Here is a 27,706-nt window from a genome sequence, read left to right as displayed (position 1 = left end):
TTCACCCTTGTTTGGGACCCGATTCGGGGTTCAGACAGACCACATACCCCTTTGATGGCTAATGCAGATGAGGGGTGAGAATTCGAAACAGTTGAGGTGGTCCGATTCCCTACAGAGAATGGACTTTACAGTGGAACATTACCCTTGGACTGACCATGCCAATGCTAATGGTCTTTCCAGGTGTTTCCTCATTAGCAATGAGAACTTCAACGAGGGAAGGTAGTTCTCCCTGGCTTCTTCTGGGGGGACACAGGGTAGACCTTACGTACTTGCCATGGTTTTCCCCTAGACATTTTGCCTTAATTCCCTGATTTTATCTGAACTTGTTTTTGTTGGCATTACAACTAAGTGCACTTTCCTCTTGCTAACCAGTGGCAAAGTGCTTGTACTCTCTCCTTTAAACATGATAAAATTGGAATACATCCAACTGGCACATTTAATTTACAGATACTGGCCTTTTAAATAGTTGTGCATGTACCCATGCCAGTAAATTAAAAGCTACTAGTGGGCAGCAGCATTGGGCAACCCACTCAATGTAGCACGGCAAAACATGTCTTAGACTTACCACTGCAGCCTGTAGGGAAGGTTAAAATGGTTGTCAGTCCTAAACCTTGCTATTTATTACTTACTAGCAGCCCGTCCCGACGTTGTCCAGGAGCAATTAGGCTTCAGGGTCCCCGTCTGGCCCGACGTTGTCTGTGGGTCCCCCGGAGCCTTCCTCCTTATATTGCAGTATTATACCTCTATGTTTACTTTGTACGCTTTTGTAACCTGCACACGTCAATTTTTCCTCCTGTAATGCAGTATTATACCTCTGTTTACTTTGTACGGTTTTGTAACCTGCACACGTCACTTTTTCCTCCTGTAATGCACCGTTTGGCTCACTTTTGTAATGCACCGTTTGCTTCCTCTTGTATTTTGTTGGCTCACAATTATCATTTTTGCTTCATTTAATGTAACGTTTGCTTTTGTATTTTGCCGCCGCTCTCCGCTCCTAAATAAATAAATAAATAACATATCTCATACGTCGCTCACCGCTCCTCCCCGCCTGTCCGCCGCTCCTCACTGCCTGTCCGCTGCTCCTCACCGCCTGTCCGCCGCTCCTCACCGCCTGTCCACCGCTCCTCACCGCCTGTCCGCCGCTTCTCACCGCCTATCCACCGCTCCTCACCACCTGTCCGCTGCTCTTCACCGCTCCTCCCCACCTGTGCGCCGCTCCTCCCCGCGCTCTGTCCACCGGTCCTCTTCGCGCTCCTGTTCGCCGCGCTCCTAACATCAGCACGCACGTCGCGGCCGGCGCTTCTTCCAAGGGACTATTTTTGAAATTACGTATATTTATTATATAGCCTTTGTCTATCTGCACACCCCGACGATTACAACGATGTATCAGGTGTGTGGATTGGCACTGGGGTTCCCGAGTTTACCCGCCTCAAAGGTTCAAAGTTCTTCCTTTATAATAGTAGTATAGATACATCACCCCCAGGGTATGCCCTAACCACCCCTAAGGCAGGGTGCATGGTATTTAAAAAGTAGGACATGTGGCTTTAAGATAGACATATCCCGATACAGAAAAACTCCTAAAGTTGTTGTCCACTGACGGGAAACACCCATTACATCGATGTCAATACATCGCGGTGCCATCGCACCGCGACTTTTACATCACAGGATCGTTGACATTGCATGCTTTTACTACGCATGCTACAACGCACGATGCCATTGACATCGCATGCAACTACAACGCATGCGATGTTAATGGCAGCTTTACAGGTCTTGTGCAAATGTGTATCACGCAAAAATAAGCTCCCTAACTTCCCAAGTGCCACCATTTTTTACACATGCAAGGGGGGATAACACCCATTACATCGATGTCAATACATTGTGGTGCCATCGCACCGCGACTTTTACATCTCAGGATCGTTGACATTGCATGCTTTTACTACGCATGCTACAACGGCGCGATGCCATTAACATAGCATGCAACTACAACGCATGCGATGTTAATGGCAGCTTTACAGGTCTCGTGCAAATGTGTATCACGCGAAAATAAGCTCCATAACTTCCCAAGTGCCACCATTTTTTATTCAGCTGCTTTTGACAAGTGGCACCATTTTTTATTCAGCTGCTTTTGACGTCACCTGCAAACACCAGCGCAACCGAAACTGGCTACAATCTAAAAGAAAGGCCCTGCTGGTTGGGAGAGACAACTTTTCCTTGTCAGCAGAGCATCGAAAACAAAAAGTGCAGATGCTGTGCAAAATGCAGACAAGCCCCCTAATTCACCTTAAAATCTGTCTAGTGTACTGACAGCTCAAAATCAATGGCAACTGCAAACAAGTTTGCTGCACATTCTACCTCTTCTGTAAAGTCACCCTCCGTGAGCCGGGACTGAGGTGGAGGGGCTGAGACTTTGTGCACCACTGCATTGGGCTGTGTGGTTGGAGGAGCAGGGCTGCGAGCGGTGTGGTCAGGGACTCCATCTCCCAGGAGCCCCTGACAGCCTGACCCAAAACACCTAGGCCGCTCTCCCTGCTTGCCCCGCCCCCCATCTTCGCCATCAAAAACTCACGCTTTCAAGCGCTTCCTGGGATTCTAACTCTGCCTACCTGCTAGTCGACCGAGGACTGGTCTGCTGCTTCTGCCCGGGTGTTGCCCTTGAAATACCCACATCTCGCCGGACCCGCTTCGCGGCACCCTCCGTGAGCCGGGACTGAGGAGGAGGGGCTGAGACTTTGTGCACCACTGCATTGGGCTGTGTGGTTGGAGGAGCAGGGCTGCGAGCGGTGTGGTCAGGGACTCCATCTCCCAGGAGCCCCTGACAGCCTGACCCGAAACACCTGGGCCGCTCTCCCTGCTTGCCCCACCCCCCTTCTGTCACCTCCCCCTATATTTTATATGCCATAATCCCCGCTGCGCGGGAGCCTGCGGGAGCGTCCCGGGAGAAGCCCGGGACAAGGGCGGGACCGTCTGTGGCCGTCCGTGGTCGGGCGAGGTTGGGTTGGGCCTGGTTCTGTTGTATCACACCATCTTGCCGTTGGTCTAAGTAATTATGTCACTACGCTCTGGCAAGGTACGAACTGTTCAGTTACAGACACCCACGGGGGTGGTATCCGGGCCCTTGGATACCTTTATTACTAGGGCAACAGGCATATTGGAAAAAGAGATAGCCATGGTTGAAAAAAGGCTCTCAATCGACCTAGTTAGTGGGAAACGTTCTTCGTTGGGCCCAATTGCTTCTATACCCAGTCCCGAGGCACCGGAACCGAGTGCTAGTTATCACTTGGTCGTAGCACCGGTGGATGGGCATTGTGAGGAGGGGGGGGGGCTGTCCCTGATCTCCTCCGATATTGATACAAACCCCGGCAATTCGCACGGAAGTGGGGCTGAGGACAGCGTGCTTCTGGCTAGTCAATCTTTGGCGGATTCATCCTTCGACGAGGTCCCCATAAGAAACCTTTCACGCAAGAGGAAAAGATGCAAGAGACGTCAGAGGGGAGGGGTCACCAAGATCCCAAAAATTAATGGTTTACTCCATCCAACCATTACCCCCGAACTACCTACTAATCTACATCCTGTCTCGGTCATAAATAATTCCCCGCGTCCCCCTACCATCCCTTTTGGGTCCTCAGATCCCTGCCCCACGTGTCTGAACAGTGATGATGGCTTGTTGGGTAAAATAGACGTTTTATTTAAATCCCTTTTACTGCCCGTTTTGGATAGAGCCAGAGCGATGTCCTCAAAACTAGATGCTCTCGAGAATCTTGCTAATAGCAATACTGGGCTTTTAAAAAAACTAGTCAATACTAAAAGTGTCCAATTGAATCATATCCCCTTTAGTAATCTTAAATCACAGGGATCAGTGGCTACAGGTGAATTATCTTCCATAGCATCCGCTAAGCCAGCACCCATTAGGTCAGCCCTGAATAAACCCGTGGGGAGGGGGGGAGGGGGGAAGGGGAAGAATTGCAAATAATGACAACATACCCAAATTGGCTATGACTTCACAGGCCCCAAAGCAGGCTAGAAACAATTCTAACCTCCTGCGACAACCGAGTACCTTGAAGCCGCCAGTGGTCAAGTCAGCTCAAACTCAAGTGAGGGGTGACTCCAACACATCGATACAACCCAAAACAAGTTGTGGAGTTTTGGGGAGTAGAACTATCAATTCCTCTATTCCCTCTGCGACGGTCAATAAACGGGGACCCCCCCGCACGGATTTACCAGTTGAAGCCACCCCATACACGATTGTCCTAACTGGTGTCGCACCCATTAGGGAGGGCCAAATCGAACACTATCAGGATCTTAAAAATAAAGTCGTATTTTGGCTAAATGAACATCGTCCCCTCCCTCCCTCCTCTTCCACAGACATACTGAATGTGAGAAGAGTTGATTGGGTGGGCCACTCTATAAAGGACTTAGAAGGGGAATGTATCATCATATCTTTTAAGGACCCATGGGTAGTTGACTTTATACGCAGGGAAGCAAGGTTTGGTAGGCTGGGTGATGTGCAGACATTGGGCCTTGGGTACTTTTATCCCAAACGTTCTTGTGAGTTCCCCCCCAACCATATATTCCCAAGAAGACCCTTCAGAGGTTTACAAGCTGATAGAATCTCTCCTACCCCGTTTTATCCTTTATTGTTCAACCGCTTCGAATGCCTCTCTGGTCTGGAGGGGATCGACTGATTTTTCTCTGTGGTTGGGAGCGGGATTGTTTCCAGTAATCATGACGCTGTGGTTAACGAAGACCGTAACACGGCATCGTTGGTGGGGTTTGGTACCCAGGATTGCGAGAAGGGGACAGCCCTCTCTTTTAATAAGAATGTTACTCTGGAGGTGGGTCCCCAATCCAGCAAGCGTGATATCCCGGGAGCGGTTCATTGTGTTCAGAATGTCACCGTCCCCCCCAGTCAGGCTGTGTCACTCAAATTCGCCTCATGGAATATAGCGGGGATAAAGGGGCGCATGGGTTCAGAGGACTGGGTAGACTTTATTGACACCTTTGATATCTTATTATTTCAAGAGAGTTGGGCTCCTGATCCAATCCATAGGGTTGGGCTTTTACATTTTTTCAAACCAGCAGTGAAGGGTCATAAAGGTAGAGCTTCAGGGGGCCTAGTTATCTGGGTTAAACAGTCTATTGGCTAGAGACCAGTGGGAATTGTTGTGGATAACCCGGATCTCCTGGGAATCAAACTATGCAAGGAAAACTGTCAGGAGGTTGTAGTTATTAACATCTATGCCCGAGGTTGCCCCGGAGGGCGTTGTCCAGCCATATTAAATGTATTGCATTCTTATCTTGAAGGGATTGGGAGAGATAAGTTCCTCCTCTTAGCAGGAGATCACATCTGCACTTTTGAACCTCTGCTTAGTGCGGAGGACCTGGGGTTGGAGGATGACATTGTGTGGAATATCCCGATGCTGTCCCTGATTAATATTAAAAGGAGTACAGAGGCGGGCTTACATTGGATGGGGTTGTGTTTGGATTGGGGTCTGCGAGCAGCCAATGGGCGTACGGCCTCTGATAAGGCCGGTAAACCCACTTTTGACAATGGGGTTAGCAAAAGCAGAATACATTATATTTTGTTAAAAATGGAATATTGGTCTCTTCTGGGCGACATGGAAGTCATGGTTTGCCCCGAAAGCGATCATAACCCATTGTCCCTTACTTTAAGACTCCCAGATGTTACCGTTGGGTCTAAATCCACCGTATACCTAACGGGTGATGCTATCTTGACTAATGACAGGAGAAGGCTCAAATGGTCTAGGGTTGTGGAGGATTCCTCCCTCCTAGATAGTATAACGGAGGTAGTTTCGTCGACCCTGAGCGACATCTTGGAATTATCCTCCACCACGGCTGCCACTGACCAGATCTGTAACCTACATGAACAGTGTTTTAACAAACTTAAGGCCCTCTTAACCCTTCCATTAACTCAAGGAAAGGCGAAGGTACAGGGTTGTCAAGAAAAATGGTACAACAAAACCTGCAGAGTTGCGCATAGCGAATTAATCAAAGCAGTTAAATCTAGGATCACAAGCGATATAAAGGAGGCACGCTTAAGGTACAAAAAAGCCCAGTGGGTGGCAAAAAAAGAGTGGGATGAACGCTACTGGTCTGATCTTTTAGAGGCTTGTAGTTCCCCTAATCAAGCTACATTTTGGGAAACAGTGAAGTGGGGTAGGAACCCCGATTCTCAAATACCTGCTAATCATGTGTCTGTGGAAGCATGGGTCGAATTCTACTCTAGCCAGTTTTTGGAACCTGTTTTGGAATCCTCTATTGTCCAAGTCAAATGGGAAACTTCCCACCCTACTCATAGCAAAGTGTTAACTTTTACTCCTTTAGAAACTGAGTCTGCACTTCGCTTGGTTCAGTGTGGGAAAGCGCCGGGGATGTATTCCATCCCGGCTGACCTATTCAAAACCAACCTCCTACTCTGGGTTCCCTATATAACCTCGGTATCCAATGCCATTGCTAAGGGGGCACGGATCCCTGTGTCCTGGAAGGGGGTGGAAATTCTCCCCATATTTAAAAAAGGGGATCGTTCGGTCCCGGGCAATTATCGCCCCATAAGCCTGATAGGCTCCATTCAAAAAATCACTGCCAGGATGGTCCTTGCCAGAGTCCAGGGTTGGATGGAGTTAGAAAGTATCCTTTCCCCATTACAGGCCGGCTTTAGATCAGGCACCAGCTCCATTGACCAGGTGTTCAGATTTACTATGATTTACTGGAAGGTGGTCCTGTTGGGCGGCGGATCCATCTACGCCGCCCTTGTAGATCTAAAGTCGCCCTCCGACCTCGTGCCAAGGGCCAAACTGTGGGCTGTTCTGAAAAACCTGGGACTGCCTTCGGAATTGCTCGACCTGGTAGTAAGACTACACGAGGGAAATTTTGCCAGGGTGAGGTGGGGTGGCCAAGGGCAGGTGACGGACTGCTTCCCCGTAACCCGAGGCGTCCGTCAGGGTTGCGTCTTGGCAACCACGCTCTTTTTGTTGTTCATCAACCAGGTGGTTAAGTTTTTTGCTGACACTCCCTCCGATGCTCACTCACTGGGTGGGACTAAGTTTCCCATGCTCATCTTCGCTGATGACACTTTGCTCCTCTCGAAGACCCGTAGTGGTCTGAAAACCGCATTAAATAGGTTTGATGAGTTTTGCAAGGCCAACGACATGAAAATCAATGTGGGCAAAACCAAATTTATGGTGTTAACCAAAAGCCGCCCAATCAAAAGTTCAGTGTGCATGAATGGCGAAAGTCTTGAACAAGTTGAAGTCATGACCTACCTAGGAGTAACCTTGGATTACCGCCTTAGTTGGAAACCACAGGTTGACACACTTCATTTAAGATTTGCACGCCTTACTGGTTGTCTCCTGCAGGAGCAAAAAAGGTCTTTAACAAAAAGGGTTAAACCCGCCCTTAGGATCTACGATACCAAGGTCAGCTCTGCTATCCTATACGGGGCTGATCTATGGGGGTATATGGACTTATCATCCCTGGTAAAAGTCCAAAACAAATTCATGCGTAAACTGGTAGGACTTCCCCAATCCGCTTCGACCAAACCACTTTGTCTGGACTTGGGTTGTAAATCTATTAATGAGATGGCTCGATATTGGCTTGTAGCTCTGTGGAGACGCATCTGGACGTCGCCAGATTTAAGCCTCTTTGTCAGGGAATTAGAGGAAGTAAGATTAGCCCGGGGGTCCAGTAGAATACCCTGGCTACGTGAAGTTAAATTAATCCTGGAAGACATGGGTTGTAACCAGCTGTGGGCATCCCCAGGGTCTATTATCTTTCCCTCTAAACAAGACTTCAAAGCACTATATTGGGCCTTTGTACGAAGGGAATCTATTATTAGCTCGGATGCTACTAGCTTAACAGGTAGATTCTTGTCTCACAAACTGGATCTCTCTTATGAGATTTATTGGGACGTCATAACTAAGTCACTTGACAAAAAACTGTATCACCAGTTTCGAGTCGGGTCTCTCCCTTTAAGGTCCTTTACTAAGAAGTGGTCTCCTTTTACATCTGATTCCTGCCCAAGGTGTACTCTCCACAAGGAGAGTGCTGGTCATTTTCTATTTGCATGCCCTGCTCATTACGTACCAAGAAATAAATGGCTTAGGCCTATCTGCCGACAGCTTAAAGTTCAAGGGAATGCTGAGGCCTTGTGGGCGCTACGTACCCCCACCTCCGAAGTGGTAGTCGTAGGTGTCGCCAAATACCTGGGGTGGGCATGGGTTATAAGAGCAAGACTTTTGCAGGCATCCCGATCCTAACTCTTTTTTAAATGGTTTTAAAATATGAGGTCTTTATTATACTGTTTAATTCTTTATTAACGATGACATGTTCTTTGTAATTATGATGATCTTAATTTACCACTTTTTAATGTATGCCTTTTATTTTTCTTGCTATAAGATCTCTTTTACGATGTAAAAATCGCAATAAAGACTTTAAAACCTGATAAATACAAGTCAGGACTATTGGCTTTGTCAGTGTGCAGCTGGACTTGCATTTTGCTGTTTCCGTCATTGCATCCAAATATATGATACAAGTGTCACATCATAAATACAAGTCAGGACTATTGGCTTTGTCAGTGTGCCGCATGACTTGTGTTTTGCTGTTTCCGTCATTGCATCCAAATATATGATACAAGTCACATCATAAGTACAAGTCAGGACTATTGGCTTTGTCAGTGTGCCGCCCGACTTGTATTTTGCTGTTTCCGTCATTGCATCCAAATATATGATACAAGTGTCACATCATAAATACAAGTCAGGACTATTGGCTTTGTCAGTGTGCCGCCCAACTTGTATTTTGCTGTTTCTGTCATTGCATCCAAATATATGATACAAGTGTTATAATAAAACCCCTTGTTACCCGACATCACGTTTGGCGGAGTTATTAGACTCTGGCAAACAAAAAGCGTAGTAACGGGAGGGGATATCATCTACTGCGTTGTAATGCCACTAACCATCTGGGACACAGCAATAGCATGGTAACAGCATGCGATGTAAATGCGTGCTATGTAATTGTTTTTGCGATGTTAAAACTACGTTGTAATACCATGCGTTGTTACAGTTTGCGATGTACCGTCATACATCCCCACTGACCGGCAGTAAAAAATTCCTAAAGTTGTTTTTCACTGAAATAAGGCTTTATCTCCTATAGACTAACATGGGTAACCTTACTACACTTAATAAGTCATAACTTTTGTTTATGACCAGATAGAGAAACACTGTTTACACTTAAATTAATTGTAATTTAAAATACTTTTTAAAGGTCAGGTTGGATGCTGAGTTACAATTTTGAAAATGATACGTTTAGGAAGTTGCCATTTTTCTGCCCAAACCAACTGTGTTTTTCTGCCAGTATCATGGATCACGTTCCAGTAAATGGTTCTCCTGTTGTGGGTTGCGTATTGCTTTCAGACATTGAGACAAAAGAGGGCTAGGTGTGAGAAGAGAGGGTCTTCCTGACAGGATGGCTGTGGGGGAGTGTGTCCTGCCCGGATTACACTTCAAAAGGGCCCTGCTACAGCACCAACATAGAAAGTTTACACCAGGCCTCCCCTTGCCTTTGTCAACCTGAACATTTTGGAGCCAGGTTCAGGGGAAGGGCAAAGAACTCAGCAGAATTGGTTTTGGGGATGGGCCAGGGAATTTTCATACACAAAGGCTGGCACCAGGTATGATAGCGGCACCCTCAGAACCTCTCATAAGGACACTCCTGGACCTGTGGAAGATTCAGTAGAAAGACTGTTCTGCTGTCTGAAGAAGGAACACTGGACCTAATTGCTTTGATCCTTGGCCTCCCAGAGGTGTCTCCAAGGGACAGTTGGATAACCTCCTGTTTGAACTACAGGAAACAACAAGCTTCCAGAGGCCTTTCCTGTTTTACAGCTGACCAGACCCAGCTGGACCTGACCTGGTACACTCTACCACCCCCCGAGGGATTGGTTCCTGACACCCCAACCACCCCAAGTGCAATCCCCAAGGTCCTGGACCCTTGGGTCGAGTTAAAGTGTTCTTCTGCTGACACAACTGATCCAACACAGGCCAGCACACAACCTGGCATTGATGCACCTCACAGCTACTGATCAGTGTTTTCACCAGAACTAACTCAACACAATGCAGACAGAAGCAGGACACCGCATCACAGCACCTTGCAGCTCCTGATATGCTGCTTGAATGGAATTCATGCAGTGCAGCGCAGAACAATGAAGGACCTCACAGCTCTTGATCAGCATCCTCACTAGAACCAAGGCAGTGCAGTTCAGACCAATTCAGGGCCTCATATCACAGCACCAGGGAGAAAAAGAGAGAACTTCCAGAGGGCTGAACTTGGTCTTGGGTTTGTACCTGGCCCTCAAGCTGAGATTGACATGAACTTGTGACTTTGTCACAGTCCAGTGCGACTAGATAACATGATTGGTCTTTTTGATTTTTTAAACCGTTGTCGCTAGAATGTTTAAAACCTATAACTCCGGTTCTACAGATTGGATTTTTAATATTTTGGTGCTGTTTCATTTGCTATAATTTACTCTATTTGTCTGAATTAGTGTGAGATATTTTAAATGTTGTGGTTTGAAATGATTACTGTTTGTGTGCTGCACAAATACTTCACACATTTCCTCTAAGTTCAGCCTTGCTGTTTTTTTGCCAAGCTACCAGACGGTTAGGCATAGGTTTATTTAAGTGACTTTGGTAGCTCATCTTGAGAAGGATTGTGTTTATTATTTGATTGAGGATTTCAATTTCTTACAGCTGGGTAGAGAGCATGAAAACACATGAACTCTCATGGAATATTAAGTTTTAACCCCTTCGATGCTTATGACGAGCTCAGCTCGTAATGAGCTACGGCGCTCGTACGCTGATGACGAGCTGGTTTTTGAAAAACGCCGCGCACAGCGGGAAAACCGCTAGCGCGCATGCGGTTAAAGAAAAAAGACCCCACAAGTTAGCAGTGGAAATATACAGTTCATCCATTCAGAACGCTGTGAGACAGGAATGATCCTGAGCAGGTCAAACACAAGAATTGCAGTATGTTCCCAGTAGTAGTCCAGGAAAGCTGTGACTGGTGCAGCTTTCCGGTTTTACTACTGGCAATGAATATGAATTTGCAAAACTTATATATCTACGTCTGAACATAGGATATGTCTGCATTTCGGAGACTTTTGTGGTTTGAACGTTTACAAAACAATAATTTTAGAGTCATTTGTAAAACATTTAAAACATTGGTAAATAACATCCAGAACGTCTACCTACCATATCTTTTTGGCCAGGTGGTGCACTTGTCCCAGAGTAGAGGCATTCACGGGGGAATACGTTTATATTGGAGTCTGAACACCGATATTGTCTACTCAGACACTATCTAGTAAGAGGCATGCACTATGGTGTCAGGTTTAGGTATGCAGAAAATAAAGACTTTACTGACATTAAATACCTACTTTTTACTTAATGTTTTTTTTCTCATGTCATTTTTTCCAATAATTTGGAAATATAACGATTCCCATCTGTTCTGGCTGATAAATATTGTTGGATAACAGCAATTTGATTAGAAACTAAGTAAGAAAAGGCAAATGTTATTTATATGCACCACAAATTCAAACTGATTCGGTAATAGCATGTATATCTTATTAATCACTTCACAGGTCTATTTGTGGAAGAAAGGAATTTAACAATTTTAGGCTCTGGGTTTGCTGACAGCACGGTAAATGACAACACATCAGTATTCATTGGCCCAGTCAGATGCCCAGTCATCTCTGTGACTGGTAAGTTTATTCACGAAAAGCCAGAATTTAATCGCTCTTCCATGTGATTTGATTACAGGGTGGCCTTCAAATGTATTTTATGAAAGAAAGTAAGAATATTGAAATTGAAATAAAATGTCATCTTATTTAACATTCATCAGCATTAGTTGTTTGATTGTGAGGGCAAGGCAAGTGCTTCAGTTATAGATGCTTAAATGAACAAACAAGCCAAAACAATTGTAAATTAGCTGATCTGATCAATTCTTGCGCTTGGTCTTGAACTTCTGTTTGCATTTATTTCAGAGATAAAAACAAGTTGCTAAACATTCACACAGCCATTGGAGAGTTTTGAACATTGATTGATTGCCCATATTTTATAACAATACAATTATAATACAAACAATGATGGTATATGTTGTGGACTACGAAATCATCACTAAAAAGATGTGTAAAGAAATGAATATTTATAATGAGTTAATAATATTAATGTCCATTCATTCTGTGACTTTTGGCAACAAGCATGCAGGGGGGAATACTCACAATTCCCAGCGCAAGCTTGAATTGTCCAATACAAAGTAGGGATGGCAAAATTGTGCTGGATGCCATTATGTGTTGAGGGTCAATATTGACAGCACCCATTGGGGATCACTGTATATAGGGCCATGTCATTGCTCCCAGAAGATGCGTCCAATCCTGGCATTTCAGAAGTTAAGAGATTATTTCTTACAGATCTAGTAGAAGAGTGGGATGATGCATCCATTCCAGGAATCTGTGTTTGACCTCATGTAACAGGTTTATAGTGTGGTGAGCCCACCAATCTGCTCATCTATCTGAGTTTGAGGTTAGTAGAATTGGCACCACTGATTTGGGGGGACAACAAATATCTGCTATTCAGCACCAAGAGGATACAGGAAATGAATTCGCACTTTACAAATTCACAATAAAACACAACAAGTGGTTGCATGTAAAACGTGCTGAAGGAAGGGTGATTACTTTAATGGCTCAGTTATGTTAGTGGACTACTCAGTTGAGATCATGCGATTACAGTTTACAAGACTAGGTAAAGCCTTACTGGCATTACATTAACAGACCGTAAGGAGACTTATCAAGGTACCTGTAGCATTACCTAGTATTGTAAACTGTGATCGCATGATCGTGGAGATTGATGGTCCAGCACATTTCGGCTTACATTAATATCATTAATATGGATGGGGTTACACATATTCATTTTATATATAATTAGACAAAATAGCTTTCTACACTGTTAAGCCCTGGTGACATTCGAATTCTATTGGAACGAAACACATTGGCTGGCTGTTGTTTTGTATTTTGATTCACGAAGGAAGAACTATAAAATAAATAGTTGATCTTTGATCACAGACAATGGACAGTTTATTGGAATCCAAACGGTGCACCCATCCAATTGCTTTCATCTGACATGAAGGAAAACTCTCCCCTCAAACTGGGCTGAGAAAAGCAAAAGTATCCGGAGAACAAACCCATCTGAAAGCTATTTCAAGGATGGGTATTGAGGATAGGAAAAATATTCTGCATCTGTCCATGAAATAATGTTTCAGATATACCATAAAGAAGATGTGTGTCATTGATTATTACATCAATGACACACATAATTATCTTCTTCATCAGCAGATGAAGTGGCACTAACAACCCACCAGGGACAGCAGATGTTCACAGCCCACCCTGTGCCTTCAATTGTTACAGCCATTTCTCCATCCATATACAACGCTTGCACATCACCACTTTTCACACAGACTACAGAAGCACAGAATAGAAATACATCAAAGATAATATGCCACAGTAGAGCACTGTCATTACACAAAGATCAACTGCTAGGTGAACCTACCTGCTCCTAGTTAAGCTCCCTGCCATGAAGTTTTCAGTAGTTTTCATATTTATTTCTTATTATAGAAACTGTCCAGAAATTCGAATTAGTATGCATCCTCACCTTATTTTATTACTTTATTAAATAGCCACTCTCAACTGTCTTGCTGAATGTATTATTCATGCAATAAAGACTACTGTGTAATTGAAAGTATTGAAACATTGCTTTTGTCTGGTTAATCAGGTACATCCAATTTTAAATAATTTAGTATGCAAATAATCCCCACCATGCAAAAGACCTACCTATGTTTCAAAATACAAATCAAGTTCTCAAGATTCTGGGACTTTTAAGTGAAAATGTTACTTGCAAATTGTAAAAAATATAACAGTATGTTGTTCCTGTAAATGAGTTACTTGTTTGTTCGAATTGTAACACTTAGTAACTTCATAATTGGTTACATCAAGATTCACTTCACTTTTAATTTGCTTTAAAAATATGATTTTTTATTAACATCTTGATTTTGCACATAGACAAAATTCTTTCACGCATTTCTAGACAATAATTACAAAGTTATATCGATAACACAATGAGACTAAAGCAAAAGACTGGATATGAAGTTGCAGAAAGCAGTTAGACTAAGAGAAACACTTATTATTATTTATACAGCAGAATATCAACAGTACACTCCTAGCACACTCCTAGCCCTCCATTTATAAACTGACTCTGGTAGCTGAGTGTCTTCAAAACCCATTCTGTGATCTAAAAGTGATGTAGGAATGTTCTGTGATGTAGAGACCATCAAAGCATATTCCACAATCACATTTTTAGTTCTATTGTTTACAGATTACCTTTACTGACCTTCATCACTTTGAGTTGTAGTCACTCAAAACATTATTCATTTTCCCTATTCAATGTGTTGTAAATCAAATGTTAGCTGAGCACCCCAGAAAGAACATCTCCCTTTCAACATACTTTTTCATCAATTAAAAAAAAATATGTTCAAAATATCATTATATGTCCTAGATTGGTAGACTAAGAGGGTGGATAATATTGACTGTGATAAGTTGCAAGCCTTTCAAAAATTAACTGCATAGGGCCTGATTTACAGAGGTAAAGTTAGACCAAAGTATAGCTCAGAACAAAAATCTAACACCATTACTTTTAGGTATTCACATTTTTTAATCAGGCCCTTAAACTTCAGGTCTCAACTTAGATAAGTGTAACTTACCTTTGTGAATACCAAAAAGTAGTTAAGTTAGACTTTTATTTTTCAGTGACACACTTGGTCTAACTTTACCTTTGTGAATCAGGCCCAGAAAGTTCCTATCTGTGACTAGCCTTAATTTAGTATTGAGAACTCAAAGGTTCAGTAAAACCCCTATAGTTTTACATTGTCTAGCTGCATTTTATCACATATTGTGCGCAGTGAATCAGTGTGTCATTTGAACTGGCAGTTAAATACTCAAATGCTTTCATGAGCCTGCGAGTATGCTATTTCTAGTTACGATCAGCTGGCAACTACTGATCGTTATGTTTGTAGTTTACAGTGTGATGAGGTTCACTTGTGCTCAAGATCTGTTCATACATTCTTGGTGCTAAAATAAACAATTCTGATAATAAAAAATGTTATACTCAGATACTTTTTGCAATTACCAATGCTAAAAAACAAAAGTTAGGAAATTACTGCGAAAGCTTAAAAGTTTAATTAGTTCTAAAAATGTAATTCAACTTTTGGATTACATTGAGCTCAAAGGAGCTCATTGCTACACTTTAGTGACTGCTTTTACATAAGTCCATACAAAACTAAGGGGCAGAATTACAAGCCCCTTGCACCACTTTTCCCATGTTAAAAATGATGCAAAAGTGGCGCAAGGCTTTGTAAATAAGCCCCTAAAAATATATGAGTACTCATTTGCTGGACCTGTGTATATAGAACATGATGTAAATATTAGTCTGCATTTAAACTTTAATTGATTGGGTCAAGAGTATGTAACCAAGAATCTTCTTTTTCTATGGAATAATTCTCTATTTCATCTTATTCTATTTTCGGTACATAATTAATCCCATTCATTCAAATTTGATCTTTTTGCGTCAATCAATAATGTTTGTTGTATTGCTTAGCCACAGGGTATTTTTTATCACTATTTTTAATCAGAAGCAAGATGCTATTGTTCTAACATTTACTCTTTTTCCCTCAAAAGACAATGAAATTGTCTGCCAGATACTTAGTGGAAGGGCTGGATCCTTTCCCGTAGTTGTTTACATCGCCGAGCGTGGTTTTGCACAGACCGAGTCAAATGAAACAGCCTATTTCACATACCAGATTCATGTCTCAAATATTTCACCAAATAGAGGACAGCCTGCAGGTAAAATTAAAAACATACTTCATTGCTTATAAAACTGCATCTGTAATCATAAATTTTAGAATTTTAGAACCGTATTGAGATGCACTGTAAATTCTCAATTGTAAAAAGTACAATAGGAAATGTACCTTTAATTAATACTGTAGCACTTTCCCAAGAGCTTTGATTGTCTGGCCTGCGTATTTGATTGGAGAGATGTGGTTGTATTATGACATATGGAAAGAATTGGGCATGGTGTACAAGATTCTGACACATGGGGGGTCATTAGGATGGCGGGCGGACTTTGCCTGCCATCCTCACGGGGATTGGGATCGCCCACCATAAGGGCGGGGGTCCCGTGGGGGGTATTAGGATGCGCCTGCCACTGTGGCGGGTGCATCCTGCATTTTTAGCATTGTGGCGGGTGGTGCTCTTAGCACCACCTGCCACAATGCTAAAAATGCACTTATACATTTGCATAAACAAAGCGGCAGGCACTGCGCGGTGCCTGCCGCTTTGTTTATGCAGATGCAGGGGGGTACCACAGGTACCCCCGTGTGCACCCCCCACCTCGCCTTCATTCTGGGGGCCCCCAAAGTGAAGACATCATGTGTTGGAAAGGCGACCCCAGGGGAGACAGAAGGTGTCTGACTGTCGGCCCCGAGACCCACCTCTCTGTATGGAATAGGCCGAGCACCGTAGGGAGGCCTCCTTGGCGAGGCTCCTCTCCTACAATCGTAACAGCAGGGTAATCACACTACTTACAGATAGACACTACACAGGGAGGAGGTTCACAAGAATCTTTATATAAGTACTCAAAGCAAGTTCTTGGCAGGATAGCGGCAAGGATCGAGGGATCCGTAATGTCTTGATCTTGGGGGAAAAGGGGGTAGCGGGACAGTCTTGGCACCCACTGGTGCGTGGATAGTTCAAGGGTTCGGGCCGCGACAGCGTCAGCAGGGCCTCGGAGATATTTCAGCTTGGACAGGCCGCGACAGCGTCAGCAGGGCCTCGAAGGTGGTTCGGCGTGGTCAGGCCGCGACAGCGTCAGCAGGGCCTCGAAGATAATTCAGCGTGGTCAGGCCGCGACAGCGTCAGCAGGGCCTCGAAGGTGGTTCAGCTTGGTCAGGCCGCGACAGCGTCAGCAGGGCCTCAAAGGTAGTTCAGCGTGGACAGGCCGCGACAGCGTCAGCAGGGCCTCGAAGGTGGTTCAGCTTGGTCAGGCCGCGACAGCGTCAGCAGGGCCTCAAAGATAGTTCCAGGTACAAGAGTTTGGATCACGATCCGCCGCGACGAGGTCAGCAGGGCTTCGACTCCAGATACAACTACTGTCCTGATCCAGGGCTGGCCCAGATATAGGTCTGGAGTCCTTTGATGTCCGGACCCTCGCGCCTGGGGGTCAGAGGGGCCGGGATGAAGGTGTCCAGACACCCAGCAGGGGGGTGGAGCCAGCGCCCAGGGAGGCTGGAGGGCGATCGATACCAGGCGTCCGGGGACGGCTGGAGGGCCATCGAAACTTCCCGCCTTTCGGATCTGTCAAGTGGCCACTCGACCACCTGGGAGGATCTTGGTGCCCCGATGTCGGGGCTTCGCTGGGGCCGGGGCCAGGGTGGCGGCGGCCACGTGCTCGGGACGTGATGGGCCCAAGATGGAGTCGGGCCAGAGATGGGGCCAGGCATGGTTGCTGGACCGGCGGCGTTGGCGAGCAGGGCCCGCCGGGGGCCAGGGAGAGTGAGAGCCGTAGGTTGCCAGGGGGCGGCCCTCCTTGCGGGTTCGGGAATGTTCGTGTCAGGGGGGTCGACAGCAGCTTGACGGCGGCCCGATGTCGTCCGGGGCCCGCAAGGTGGGAGGGTTAGGCCCACGCCACGAGGCCGTGTCCAACACACGTCCCCTCCAGCTGAAGGCGGGGAGAGTCACCCATCGTCCTGGGGACTCTCTTCGTCGAGGCGGAAGAATCGGGACAGGCCATCAGCGTTGGCGTGGTCGTTGCCAGGGCGATGCTCCACAGTGAAGTCCATCCCTTGGAGGGAGATGGACCATCGCAGCAGCTTCGGGTTTTCGCCACGCATGTGCATCAGCCACCGTAGGGGCCGGTGGTCTGTCTGCACCCGGAAGTGGGTGCCGAAGAGGTATGGCCTGAGTTTCTTGAGGGCCCACACGACGGCGAAGGCCTCTCTCTCGATGGTGCTCCATCGTTGTTCTCTGGCCAGCAGCCGCCGGCTGATGAAGGCGACTGGATGGTCAATTCCCTCGGGGTCCATCTGAGATAGGACCGCCCCGATGCCGTGTTCCGAGGCGTCGGTCTGGACCACAAACTCTCGGCTGTAGTCGGGGGCCTGGAGCACAGGGGCGGTACACATGGCTGTTTTCAAGGTCTCGAAGGCCACCTGACACGCGGGTGTCCACTGCACTTTCTGTGGCCGGTTCTTCGAGGTCAGTTCCGTGAGGGGCCCCACAATGCTCCCATAGTTCTTGATAAAACGCCGATAGTACCCCGTGAGCCCCAGGAAGGCTCGGACGGCGGTCTGGTTGGCCGGGGGTTCCCAGGCTAGGATGGCGTCGATCTTGGGTTGGAGGGGAGCCACTTGGCCGCTCCCCACTTGGTGTCCCAGATAGGTCACGGACCCTTGCCCTATCTGGCATTTGCTGGCCTTCACAGTTAGCCCGGCCCGGTGGAGGGCGGTCAGGACTTCCCAAAGGTGTTTCAGGTGCTCAGCCCAGTGGAGGCTGTAGACCGCAATGTCGTCTAGGTAGGCGGCACTGAACTCTTCTAGCCCCGCCAGTACTTTGTTTACTAGTCTCTGGAAGGTGGCCGGGGCGTTTTTCATGCCGAAGGGCATCACCTTGAACTGGAAGTGGCCGTCGGGTGTGGAGAAGGCTGAGCGCTCCTGGGCGCTAGGGGTGAGGCCGATCTGCCAATACCCGGCGGTGAGGTCGAAGGTACTGAGGTACTTGGCGGCCCCCAGGCGGTCGATCAGTTCATCGGCCCGGGGGATGGGATGTGCATCGGTTCTCGTAACAGCATTCAGCCCCCGGTAGTCGACGCAAAACCGGAGTTCTGGCGGGGTGCCAGGGGCGGCGGCCTTGGGGACCAGGACCACTGGGCTGGCCCAGGGACTGTCGGAGGGTTCGACTACCCCCAGGGCCAGCATCTTGGTGACTTCCTTCTAGATGCAGGCCCGAACTCGGTCGGGGACCCGGTAGGCCCGGTGTCGTACTGGCTGACTGTCCCCGGTGTCGACATCGTGGACACACCATTGGGTAACCCCGGGGGTGAGGGAGAACAGATCTGTGAATTGTCCCAACAGTTCTTGACAGTCTCGACGCTGCGCGGGGGTCAGGTCGGGGGAGAGAGAGATCCCTTCGACGGAGCCGTCGTTCTCAGTGCACTTTAGGAGGTCGGGCAAGGGCTCGGAGTCGTCTTCGGTCCCATCGTCGGTAGCGAGTAGCAGGCTCAGTTCTGTGCGGGCAAAATTAGGTTTGAGCCGGTTGGCGTGCAGAACCCGGAGGGGGTTCCGGGGAGACTCCATGTCCACGAGGTAAGTGACGGGGCTCTTGCGCTCGATCACCTTGAAGGGCCCCGACCATTTGTCCTGGAGGGCCCAGGGTTCGACCGGGGACATGACCCAGACCCGCTGGCCCGGCTCGAACTCGATGGAGGAGGAGTGCTGGTCGTACCAGCGTTTCATGTCCTCCTGACTGGCCTCCAGGTTGGACTCTGCAAGGGTCCGGAACTTCCGAGTCTGGTTTCGGAGGGTCAGGAGGTATCGGTAGACATCCGGGGGTGCGCCTTGGACGGTAGTTTCCCAGCCCTCTTTGACCAGGCTGAGCGGACCTCGGACAGGGTGTCCGTACAAGAGTTCAAAGGGGCTGAACCCCAGGGATTTCTGTGGTACCTCCCGATAGGCAAACAGGAGGCAGGGCAGCAGGACGTCCCATCTGCGTCGTAGTGGCTCCTCTAGGCCCTGTATCATCCCCTTGAGTGTCCGGTTGAACCGCTCCACAAGTCCATTCCCTTGGGGATGATACGGGGTGGTGAACTTGTATGTGACCCCGCACTGTTGCCACAGGGACCGCATATATTTAGATATAAAGTTCGTGCCTCGATCGCTCACGACCTCCCGGGGGAATCCTACTCGGGAGAAGATCCCCATTAAGGCTCGCCCCACCACGGGAGCGGTGATGGTTCTGAGGGGGATGGCCTCAGGATAGCGGGTGGCGTGGTCCACTAGGACAAGTATGAAGCGATGCCCTTGCGAGGTTTGAGGGTCCAGGGGCCCAACAATGTCTATTCCCACTCGCTCGAAGGGGGTGGTCACTACTGGAAAAGGTTGGAGCGGGGCCTTAACCTTCCCCCCGCTCTTCCCGCTGGCTTGGCATGTCTGGCAGGTGCGGCAGTGGCTGTGTACATCAGTGCGCATTTTGGGCCAGTAGAAATGGGTCACCAGGCGGCTGTAAGTTTTGTCCTGCCCCAGGTGCCCTGCGAGGGGCACATCGTGCGCCAGGTTCAAAAGGAAGTCTCTGAATCGCAGGGGAACCACTAGCACTCGGCTGGCCCCCAGCTCGGCAATTTTCTGTTCACTATATAGGAGGTCGTGGTCCCAGTAGACCCAGTGGGACCCTGAGGTGTCCCCGGTAGCTTGGGCAGCGGCTTGTTGGCGGGTCCCCTCGAGGGAAGGGCAGGTCTTCTGCTCCTGCCGAAACTGTTCTCGGGTGGGACCACCCTCTTGGCGCCATTGGGCGAGTTCGGGGATGTCGCTGAGCTCGTGGTGGTTTTCGGGCTCTGAGGGCCTGGTCTCGGAGTCGCATTCTTCATGGATGGCCGAGGGTGGTGGCTCGGGCCACTCCGGCTCTTCGGTCGGGGCGGCCTCGGTCGCTGCCGGGGCTCGGGCCGCCATAGATCGGGTTGTCGCACAGACCCACTCTGGTAGTCCCATCATTCCTAGGTGCTCTCTCCGCTCGACTTGGGCCCAGGGAGAGCTCTCGAGGTTGTTCCCCAGGAGGCAGTCCACGGGGGCGTCGTCCCGGACGGTCACCTTGAGGGTGCCCGACACTCCCCCCCACTCGAAGGGAATTCGGGCCATCTGGCATAGAGTTTCGGAGTTGTCGGTGGCCCTCACGGGGCAGCGTACGTTCGGGATGATCTGTTCGGGGGTCACCAAGTGGCAGCGGACGGCGGTCACACTGGCTCCCGTGTCTCGGAGGGCTTCGGTCCGTCGTCCATTGATGTGGACCCACTGACGGTATTTTCGAGTGTTGCTCGGTAGCGGGGCCGGGGGGACCATGTCTCTATTGCCCAGGCAGGCTAGGGCCATGGCGGCTGGTTCATACTCGACTTGTTCTTCCTCGTAGACCTCTACGTCTTCTTCTCCCTCTCCTCCCAGAGCTGCAGCAGCGAACTGGCGGGTCGGAGGCCCAGTGGTGCCGGGATGCTGGTTCATGGGGCAGAGGGGGTCACTGGCATAGTGACCAGTCCGCTGGCATCTGTGGCAAGTAATGTTCGGGTGGGGCCCCGGCCGTGCTGGGGGGTCCCTCCTCAGGGACGGCGAAGTGTTGTTCGGGGGGGACCCGGGAGGGGGCCCCCGGCCCGAGGCTGGCGGGAAACTTCGGCTCTGGTTCTGTCCTCCTCCGCCTCCCCGCTGGGGGGGGTGCCCCCGGCCGCCCTGACCGGTTTCTCCTATCGGTGTTCGGGGGACCCGGGTGCTCACCCATCGATCTGCCTCGACTGCGAGTTTCCGGGGCTCGGTTAGCTTGCTGTCGAGTAGATGCTGTCGGAGCTCGACAAAGCAGTTGTTGGAGAGGTGCTCCCAAACGATGAGGTTGAACAGCTGCTCGTAGGTGGACACTTTGCTGCCCTTTATCCATCCTTCCAGGGCCCTGCTATAAAAGTTCACGTACTCGACCCACGTGGTACCGGGGATTTTCTTGCAGTCTCTGAATCTCTGCGACAGCGTCAGCAGGGCCTCGGAGATATTTCAGCTTGGACAGGCCGCGACAGCGTCAGCAGGGCCTCGAAGGTGATTCGGCGTGGTCAGGCCGCGACAGCGTCAGCAGGGCCTCGAAGATAGTTCAGCGTGGTCAGGCCGCGACAGCGTCAGCAGGGCCTCGAAGGTGGTTCAGCTTGGTCAGGCCGCGACAGCGTCAGCAGGGCCTCAAAGGTAGTTCAGCGTGGACAGGCCGCGACAGCGTCAGCAGGGCCTCGAAGGTGGTTCAGCTTGGTCAGGCCGCGACAGCGTCAGCAGGGCCTCAAAGATAGTTCCAGGTACAAGAGTTTGGATCAGGATCCGCCGCGACGAGGTCAGCAGGGCTTCGACTCCAGATACAACTACTGTCCTGATCCAGGGCTGGCCCAGATATAGGACTGGAGTCCTTTGATGTCCGGACCCTCGCGCCTGGGGGTCAGAGGGGCCGGGATGAAGGTGTCCAGACACCCAGCAGGGGGGTGGAGCCAGCGCCCAGGGAGGCTGGAGGGCGATCGATACCAGGCGTCCGGGGACGGCTGGAGGGCCATCGAAACTTCCCGCCTTTCGGATCTGTCAAGTGGCCACTCGACCACCTGGGAGGATCTTGGTGCCCCGATGTCGGGGCTTCGCTGGGGCCGGGGCCAGGGTGGCGGCGGCCACGTGCTCGGGACGTGATGGGCCCAAGATGGAGTCGGGCCAGAGATGGGGCCAGGCATGGTTGCTGGACCTGCGGCGTTGGCGAGCAGGGCCCGCCGGGGGCCAGGGAGAGTGAGAGCCGTAGGTTGCCAGGGGGCGGCCCTCCTTGCGGGTTCGGGAATGTTCGTGTCAGGGGGGTCGACAGCAGCTTGACGGCGGCCCGATGTCGTCCGGGGCCCGCCAGGTGGGAGGGTTAGGCCCACGCCACGAGGCCGTGTCCAACATCATGCCTGTCGGTGTTGGCATCGCCGCCACGGAAAGGCATCTGTTTTGGCCCCTGTTAATATGGCTGGCGGTGTCTGATAGACACCGCCACCATATTAAACCTTTTCCGCCCCGGCCGCAAGGCGACCGGGGCGGAAATCGGCGGACAGTCTTTCCGTCTGCTGTGGAAATGGTTGGCGGGCGGGTATGGATGTCTGGCGGATCACCACTGCCCGCATGGCAGTGGCGATCCGCCAGACATCCTAATGGGTCCCATGGTCTTGTCATGTTATGGTTAAATTGACAAAACTTGTGCAAATGTTTACAGGTGTAAGTGTGATGAGTTGGACAAGCTTAAAGTAGCATTTATTCTCCATAATTGATCAATTAATTCTTGCCTGGTTAGTGTGATTTTCCTTTCCTATTAGTGAGGTATCACAACTCATTGGTAACCTAACTTTGTAGCACCAAAACACGTATGTTGAAAAGGCAAATTTTAAACTATAGGTTTCACTGCCTTTTTGGCAGTTAAGGGCAAAAAGCCAATCTCCACACGCCCAGACTTTGATATGCCATGGGATACAGGTGATACATTTCAGTTAGGCCATTTAAATTGCCTTAAGTTTCATACAGGTTTCTGCACAATAGGGTGTCAGATGCATTGGGTTGTAAATTCTTTAGGGCAAGACGACCACCATTAAATAAAGAAAATGATAGAGAATTATTGTGAATGCCCCAAAGAACATCCTATTGGATTGAAAACAGCTTTAAAAAAATCAGGAGTTGTTGGTAGTACATCACTGTAACTGGTGTTTCCACCATCCAACCTTAAAACATTGTACGCATATTCAGCATGTATGGGTTAATAATCAGCAAGTGATGCAATATTTGCAGTGAAAACTAAAGGATAAAACACTAAACCATGAATAGGTGATAACAAGCAATTCAGTTTTTGTAAGCATTTTGGTTTTAGGGAATTGAGGGAAACTAGTATTTCATGACCATGAAACAGTCCTTGCGGTGGTGAACGTCAATCATCCAATAATGGCATCAACAAGCGGGGTTAGCATCTGATGCCTTCATCATACTGGTGAATGGAGAGCCTTAAGTCCAGCACAATATCCTCCAGCTGTTCCATTGACATATAAAATAGTATTGGAAACAGGATCAGTCCCTGCAATGCCCTGCTCCTCATGGGAGGATGGTCTAGCCTGGAGTTCCCTTTCTGGATAAACAGAGTTAGGAGAAAATACGAAAAACACTCATCGACACAACCCCCCAATACAGAGCATGTAGATAGAATGGCAAAGCCATCCATGATTAACTTTGTCAAACACTTCCAAGTGTTTAAGAAGTAAAAGCAATGAGGCATCTACACTATTGTATTTGATAATCATCATACACACCAAGAATTTAAGCTGTCATGGTGCCACTTTCAGGCTGGCACTTCATTTTTAAAATCTAACAGTGATGCAGATACCCTAATTCTGTGTTACCTCAAAACAAGTAACTTATACATTTATTTGGGCAAGGGGTCTGTCAAATAGGATTAAAAGCCATCAACACACAGCTTATTGATATTATTAAATATTAGAATTATGCGACGGGGAATTATGACATTAGTTCACTCACTACCTTTATTTAGGGAAGTTAAAAAGTGAGCAAGAGCTAATGAAACATTCATGAATCTCAATGCAACAATTAATAATTTGACACTATAACTAGTCAAGGATCTGTATGTAATACAAATGGGTGAACAAATCTGTTCATGCGGTGATAAAGAGAAACGAGAATAAAGTGAAGTGTGGGAGCAGGGACATTTTAGTGTAAGATGGTACCACCATACTCCACCTGAAAGTTTAAATTTAGCTGCATCTGAGGGTTTCAAACATGCGGAATTCAACCCTATCTCAAATTTAAAAACAGCTGCATTCATATTTGTATTTGAGAACTGTGAGCTATATTGGAACAGATAATCTGCGTCCTAGGTATTCATAGTTAAGGAAATGGATTACTTTGAATCTAGGTAGATTACGGTGGCCTCTAATTTTTTTCATTTACATTTTAAAACTGCTATTTTTAGTCAAATCTGTTAATTTTGGGTTTACAAAGATGTGCTCAGTCACCAAACAGAAAAACATAGTAATTCAAACTTTGGAATCGGTATTTAGGCATAAGGGTATGCACAGCTATAGTTTGGTGTGCTAGTGCCTGTTGTCTGCAATATAGGTGCATTCAATTACAAACAGAAATGAGAAACAAAAAGGTAAACATCAAATATAAAACAAGGTCAATACAGTACAATACTATACATATATTTGGTTGTGAGAAGTAGTTTAATATATAATGTAAAATAGTACAAAATACTAAGCAGCAAAACAAATATAAGCAATTATAATCAGGGGTGTGCAAAATTAACTTTTTACTAATTACATGAAATTTCAGCACAATTATTTGGATTTACATGAAAACAAAAACTGGCTTTTGGTGCTGAAATTTAGTGTGAAATATTTACGCGTGTCCATGTAGCACATGAGGATGCATTCTGCGCTAAAAAACGTGCAACTTCAGGAACAACAGCCTCTTGCTCTCTGACACTTGTAACGGAGCGTTCACAGTAACTTTTTATTGCAAACAGCATGTAAATATGCAATGTAGTGTTATAGCCTAATTTTTGGAATTGCAAGTACAAGAGTGACATGAAATTACCAAAATCGCTTATTTTACGCTGTGGTACCACAAATATAGTGCAGGCCGAGTTATAAAAGTAATAATAATTATTTGATGTTCTTGTCATGGTGCTTTTCTGGTGATATTGATAGAATGTTGATCCTACTGCTTCTTCTGTTTATTAATGATAAAGTGTAAAACATAAGACTGAATTAAACACCCACATGGAAGTTGAATGGACACTCAATCATTTAATACACAGACAATTAGATAAACGGGGCCAAAATGTGGCCACACTTTAAGCTGGACCTTCTTTGTGTTACATTGCCAGCTAATTTACCAGCCAAAGAGATAACACATTTGAAGTGATACTTCTGCAATTTCTATTCTTATATCACCCAACACGAGTCCCAGAGGTTTTACACATGTATATGGTGTTTTTATAAAAGAAAAAGAAATAGAAAATCAAGAAGGTTTGACATTCTTATGCACCCCCTGCAGTATCTTGTAGAAACTTTGAGATTACCTTGAACATGTTATGACTTCTAAAAGACTTGTTTTTTAATTAGGGGGAACTCTGTTGACAATTACTGGTACTGGATTTGATGAACAATCTCAAATATCTGTGAATGGCAACTCCTGCAATGTTGTTAGAAGCTCATTGACTGAAATACAATGCAGAACTCCACCAGTAAGTGAAAATTGTTTTGTTCTGATATATGAGTTGTAGCATACCTTTTCATGATGCATCAATGTATGACTCTGTAATGACATATTAGCAAATGTTTACTCCATGAAGGATAGTGAGGATAATTTGGTTTTGATTTTTGCAGGAACACAAATTTGCGCATGTTTTTTACGCGGGCGGCTGATCCATGTGGGCGGAGCAGTGTCGCCCAACTGCTTTCTCGCAGTGCGAAAAACGTAAAATGGTATTATAAATACCACTTTATGTTTCTACTTCTCGCACTGCGAAAAAAGCAGAAGGGTTTGGTTGTGGGAGTGCGGGTGGGTGGGCCTGCTCGAGGGCGCAAGGGAGGAGTGGCTTGCCCACTCTGAGGGCGCTGACTCCTGAGAGTCAGGCGTACTCTCTCTTTTCTACATGTAGACAGCGTGCAGCCTACATGGAGAAAACAGCCTCCCCATAGACGCCTGTGTGGTCGGCGCCTCAGCCAATCACAATGCTGACATTGAAGCGTTGTGATTGGCTTTGGTGAGGGAAGGGAGGCTGCTTGTGTAGGTTTCCTTGTTTCCAGGTTACTGGTTCTTCGTGAAAAGTGATATACAATTTTCAAGTCAGTAATACATTTAAATCTGTAAGTTGAACTTCAATTCAAAACAGCCTATGTAACTTGGGTCCCAAGTTTTGTCACTCTCTGTAAGGGTCTTGGCAGCTAGAATTCTCCAGGTTGAATAAACAATACTCAGCATCAGCATCCCATTTTCACTACATTTCCACTTGCCTTATACTTACCATGCTATCCTTCTTCTGTCCAGGCAGGCTTTAGTTGCTCTGGGGCTTGTTTGTAACTAATGCCACTGCTTCCTGTTACTTCAATTAATTGGGTGGGTTGGACTTGTTTCCTCCTTGTCCTTGTCATTTTACGTATTTAATTTATGAATAACAGGGTATGGAGTTTAATGTATACAATCATATGCACATTTTTGAAGTGTTCAATAACTTCAAATTTTAAGTTACAACGTAAGTATCACATTTTACTTTATGAGTTGCTGTGAGTAGTTTTCCATTTGCAGAAATGATGATAAAATTGTACATCAAGACAAATATTTTTTTCTTTGATTTTATTTAACTTTCCAATTTTTACTGTTAGATTTTTAATATGTTTTCCTCCGACCTTCATTGTTTTTTACTTCCCAATATGTATGTATTAATTTTTAATGTGGTGTTTTCTTTTGTTTGTGGTGTTAGAGGAATCCCCCTCTCTCCATCTATCTTTTTTGACTCTTACTTTTTACCATTGTGTTTCTTAATTAGGTAATCTCTACCTCCTTTATTGTTCCTCCCTTTGCTTCCTTTTTTATTTACCTGTTTTTTTCTTGCTTTGTCTCCTTTTCCTTTTTTAATTTCTTTTCTCTTTTGCCTACTTTTAATTCCTCATAAGGGGGTAACCATCATACTCCATTTTTGCTCCTCCCTCCCTTCCACTTTATTTCCTTTTTTCTGATTTCCTTTTGTTTTCCCACTAGTGCCTCCTTTTCAAATTCGCGTATTTTCTAAGGG

The 27,706-nt window shown here is 47.0% G+C and overlaps 1 protein-coding gene across 1 annotated transcript in view; it reads left to right on the top strand.

Moving 5' to 3' along the window:
• The window catches only part of LOC144828000 (fibrocystin-L-like), a 1,506,874-nt gene that overhangs the window by 710,878 nt on the left and 768,290 nt on the right, over positions 1-27,706 (top strand). Inside the window, exons 30-32 of the mRNA XM_078686147.1 lie at positions 11,648-11,767; positions 15,791-15,955; positions 26,034-26,155. Coding sequence (XP_078542273.1) covers positions 11,648-11,767; positions 15,791-15,955; positions 26,034-26,155 — 407 coding nt within the window. The remainder of the gene's footprint in view (positions 1-11,647; positions 11,768-15,790; positions 15,956-26,033; positions 26,156-27,706) is intronic.

Source organism: Lissotriton helveticus, chromosome 4_1 (assembly GCF_964261635.1).
Source record: "Lissotriton helveticus chromosome 4_1, aLisHel1.1, whole genome shotgun sequence".
Lineage (NCBI taxonomy): Eukaryota > Metazoa > Chordata > Amphibia > Caudata > Salamandridae > Lissotriton > Lissotriton helveticus.
The sequence above is the reverse complement of the archived record's forward strand: the minus strand, read 5'-3'. Positions and strand labels throughout refer to the sequence as shown.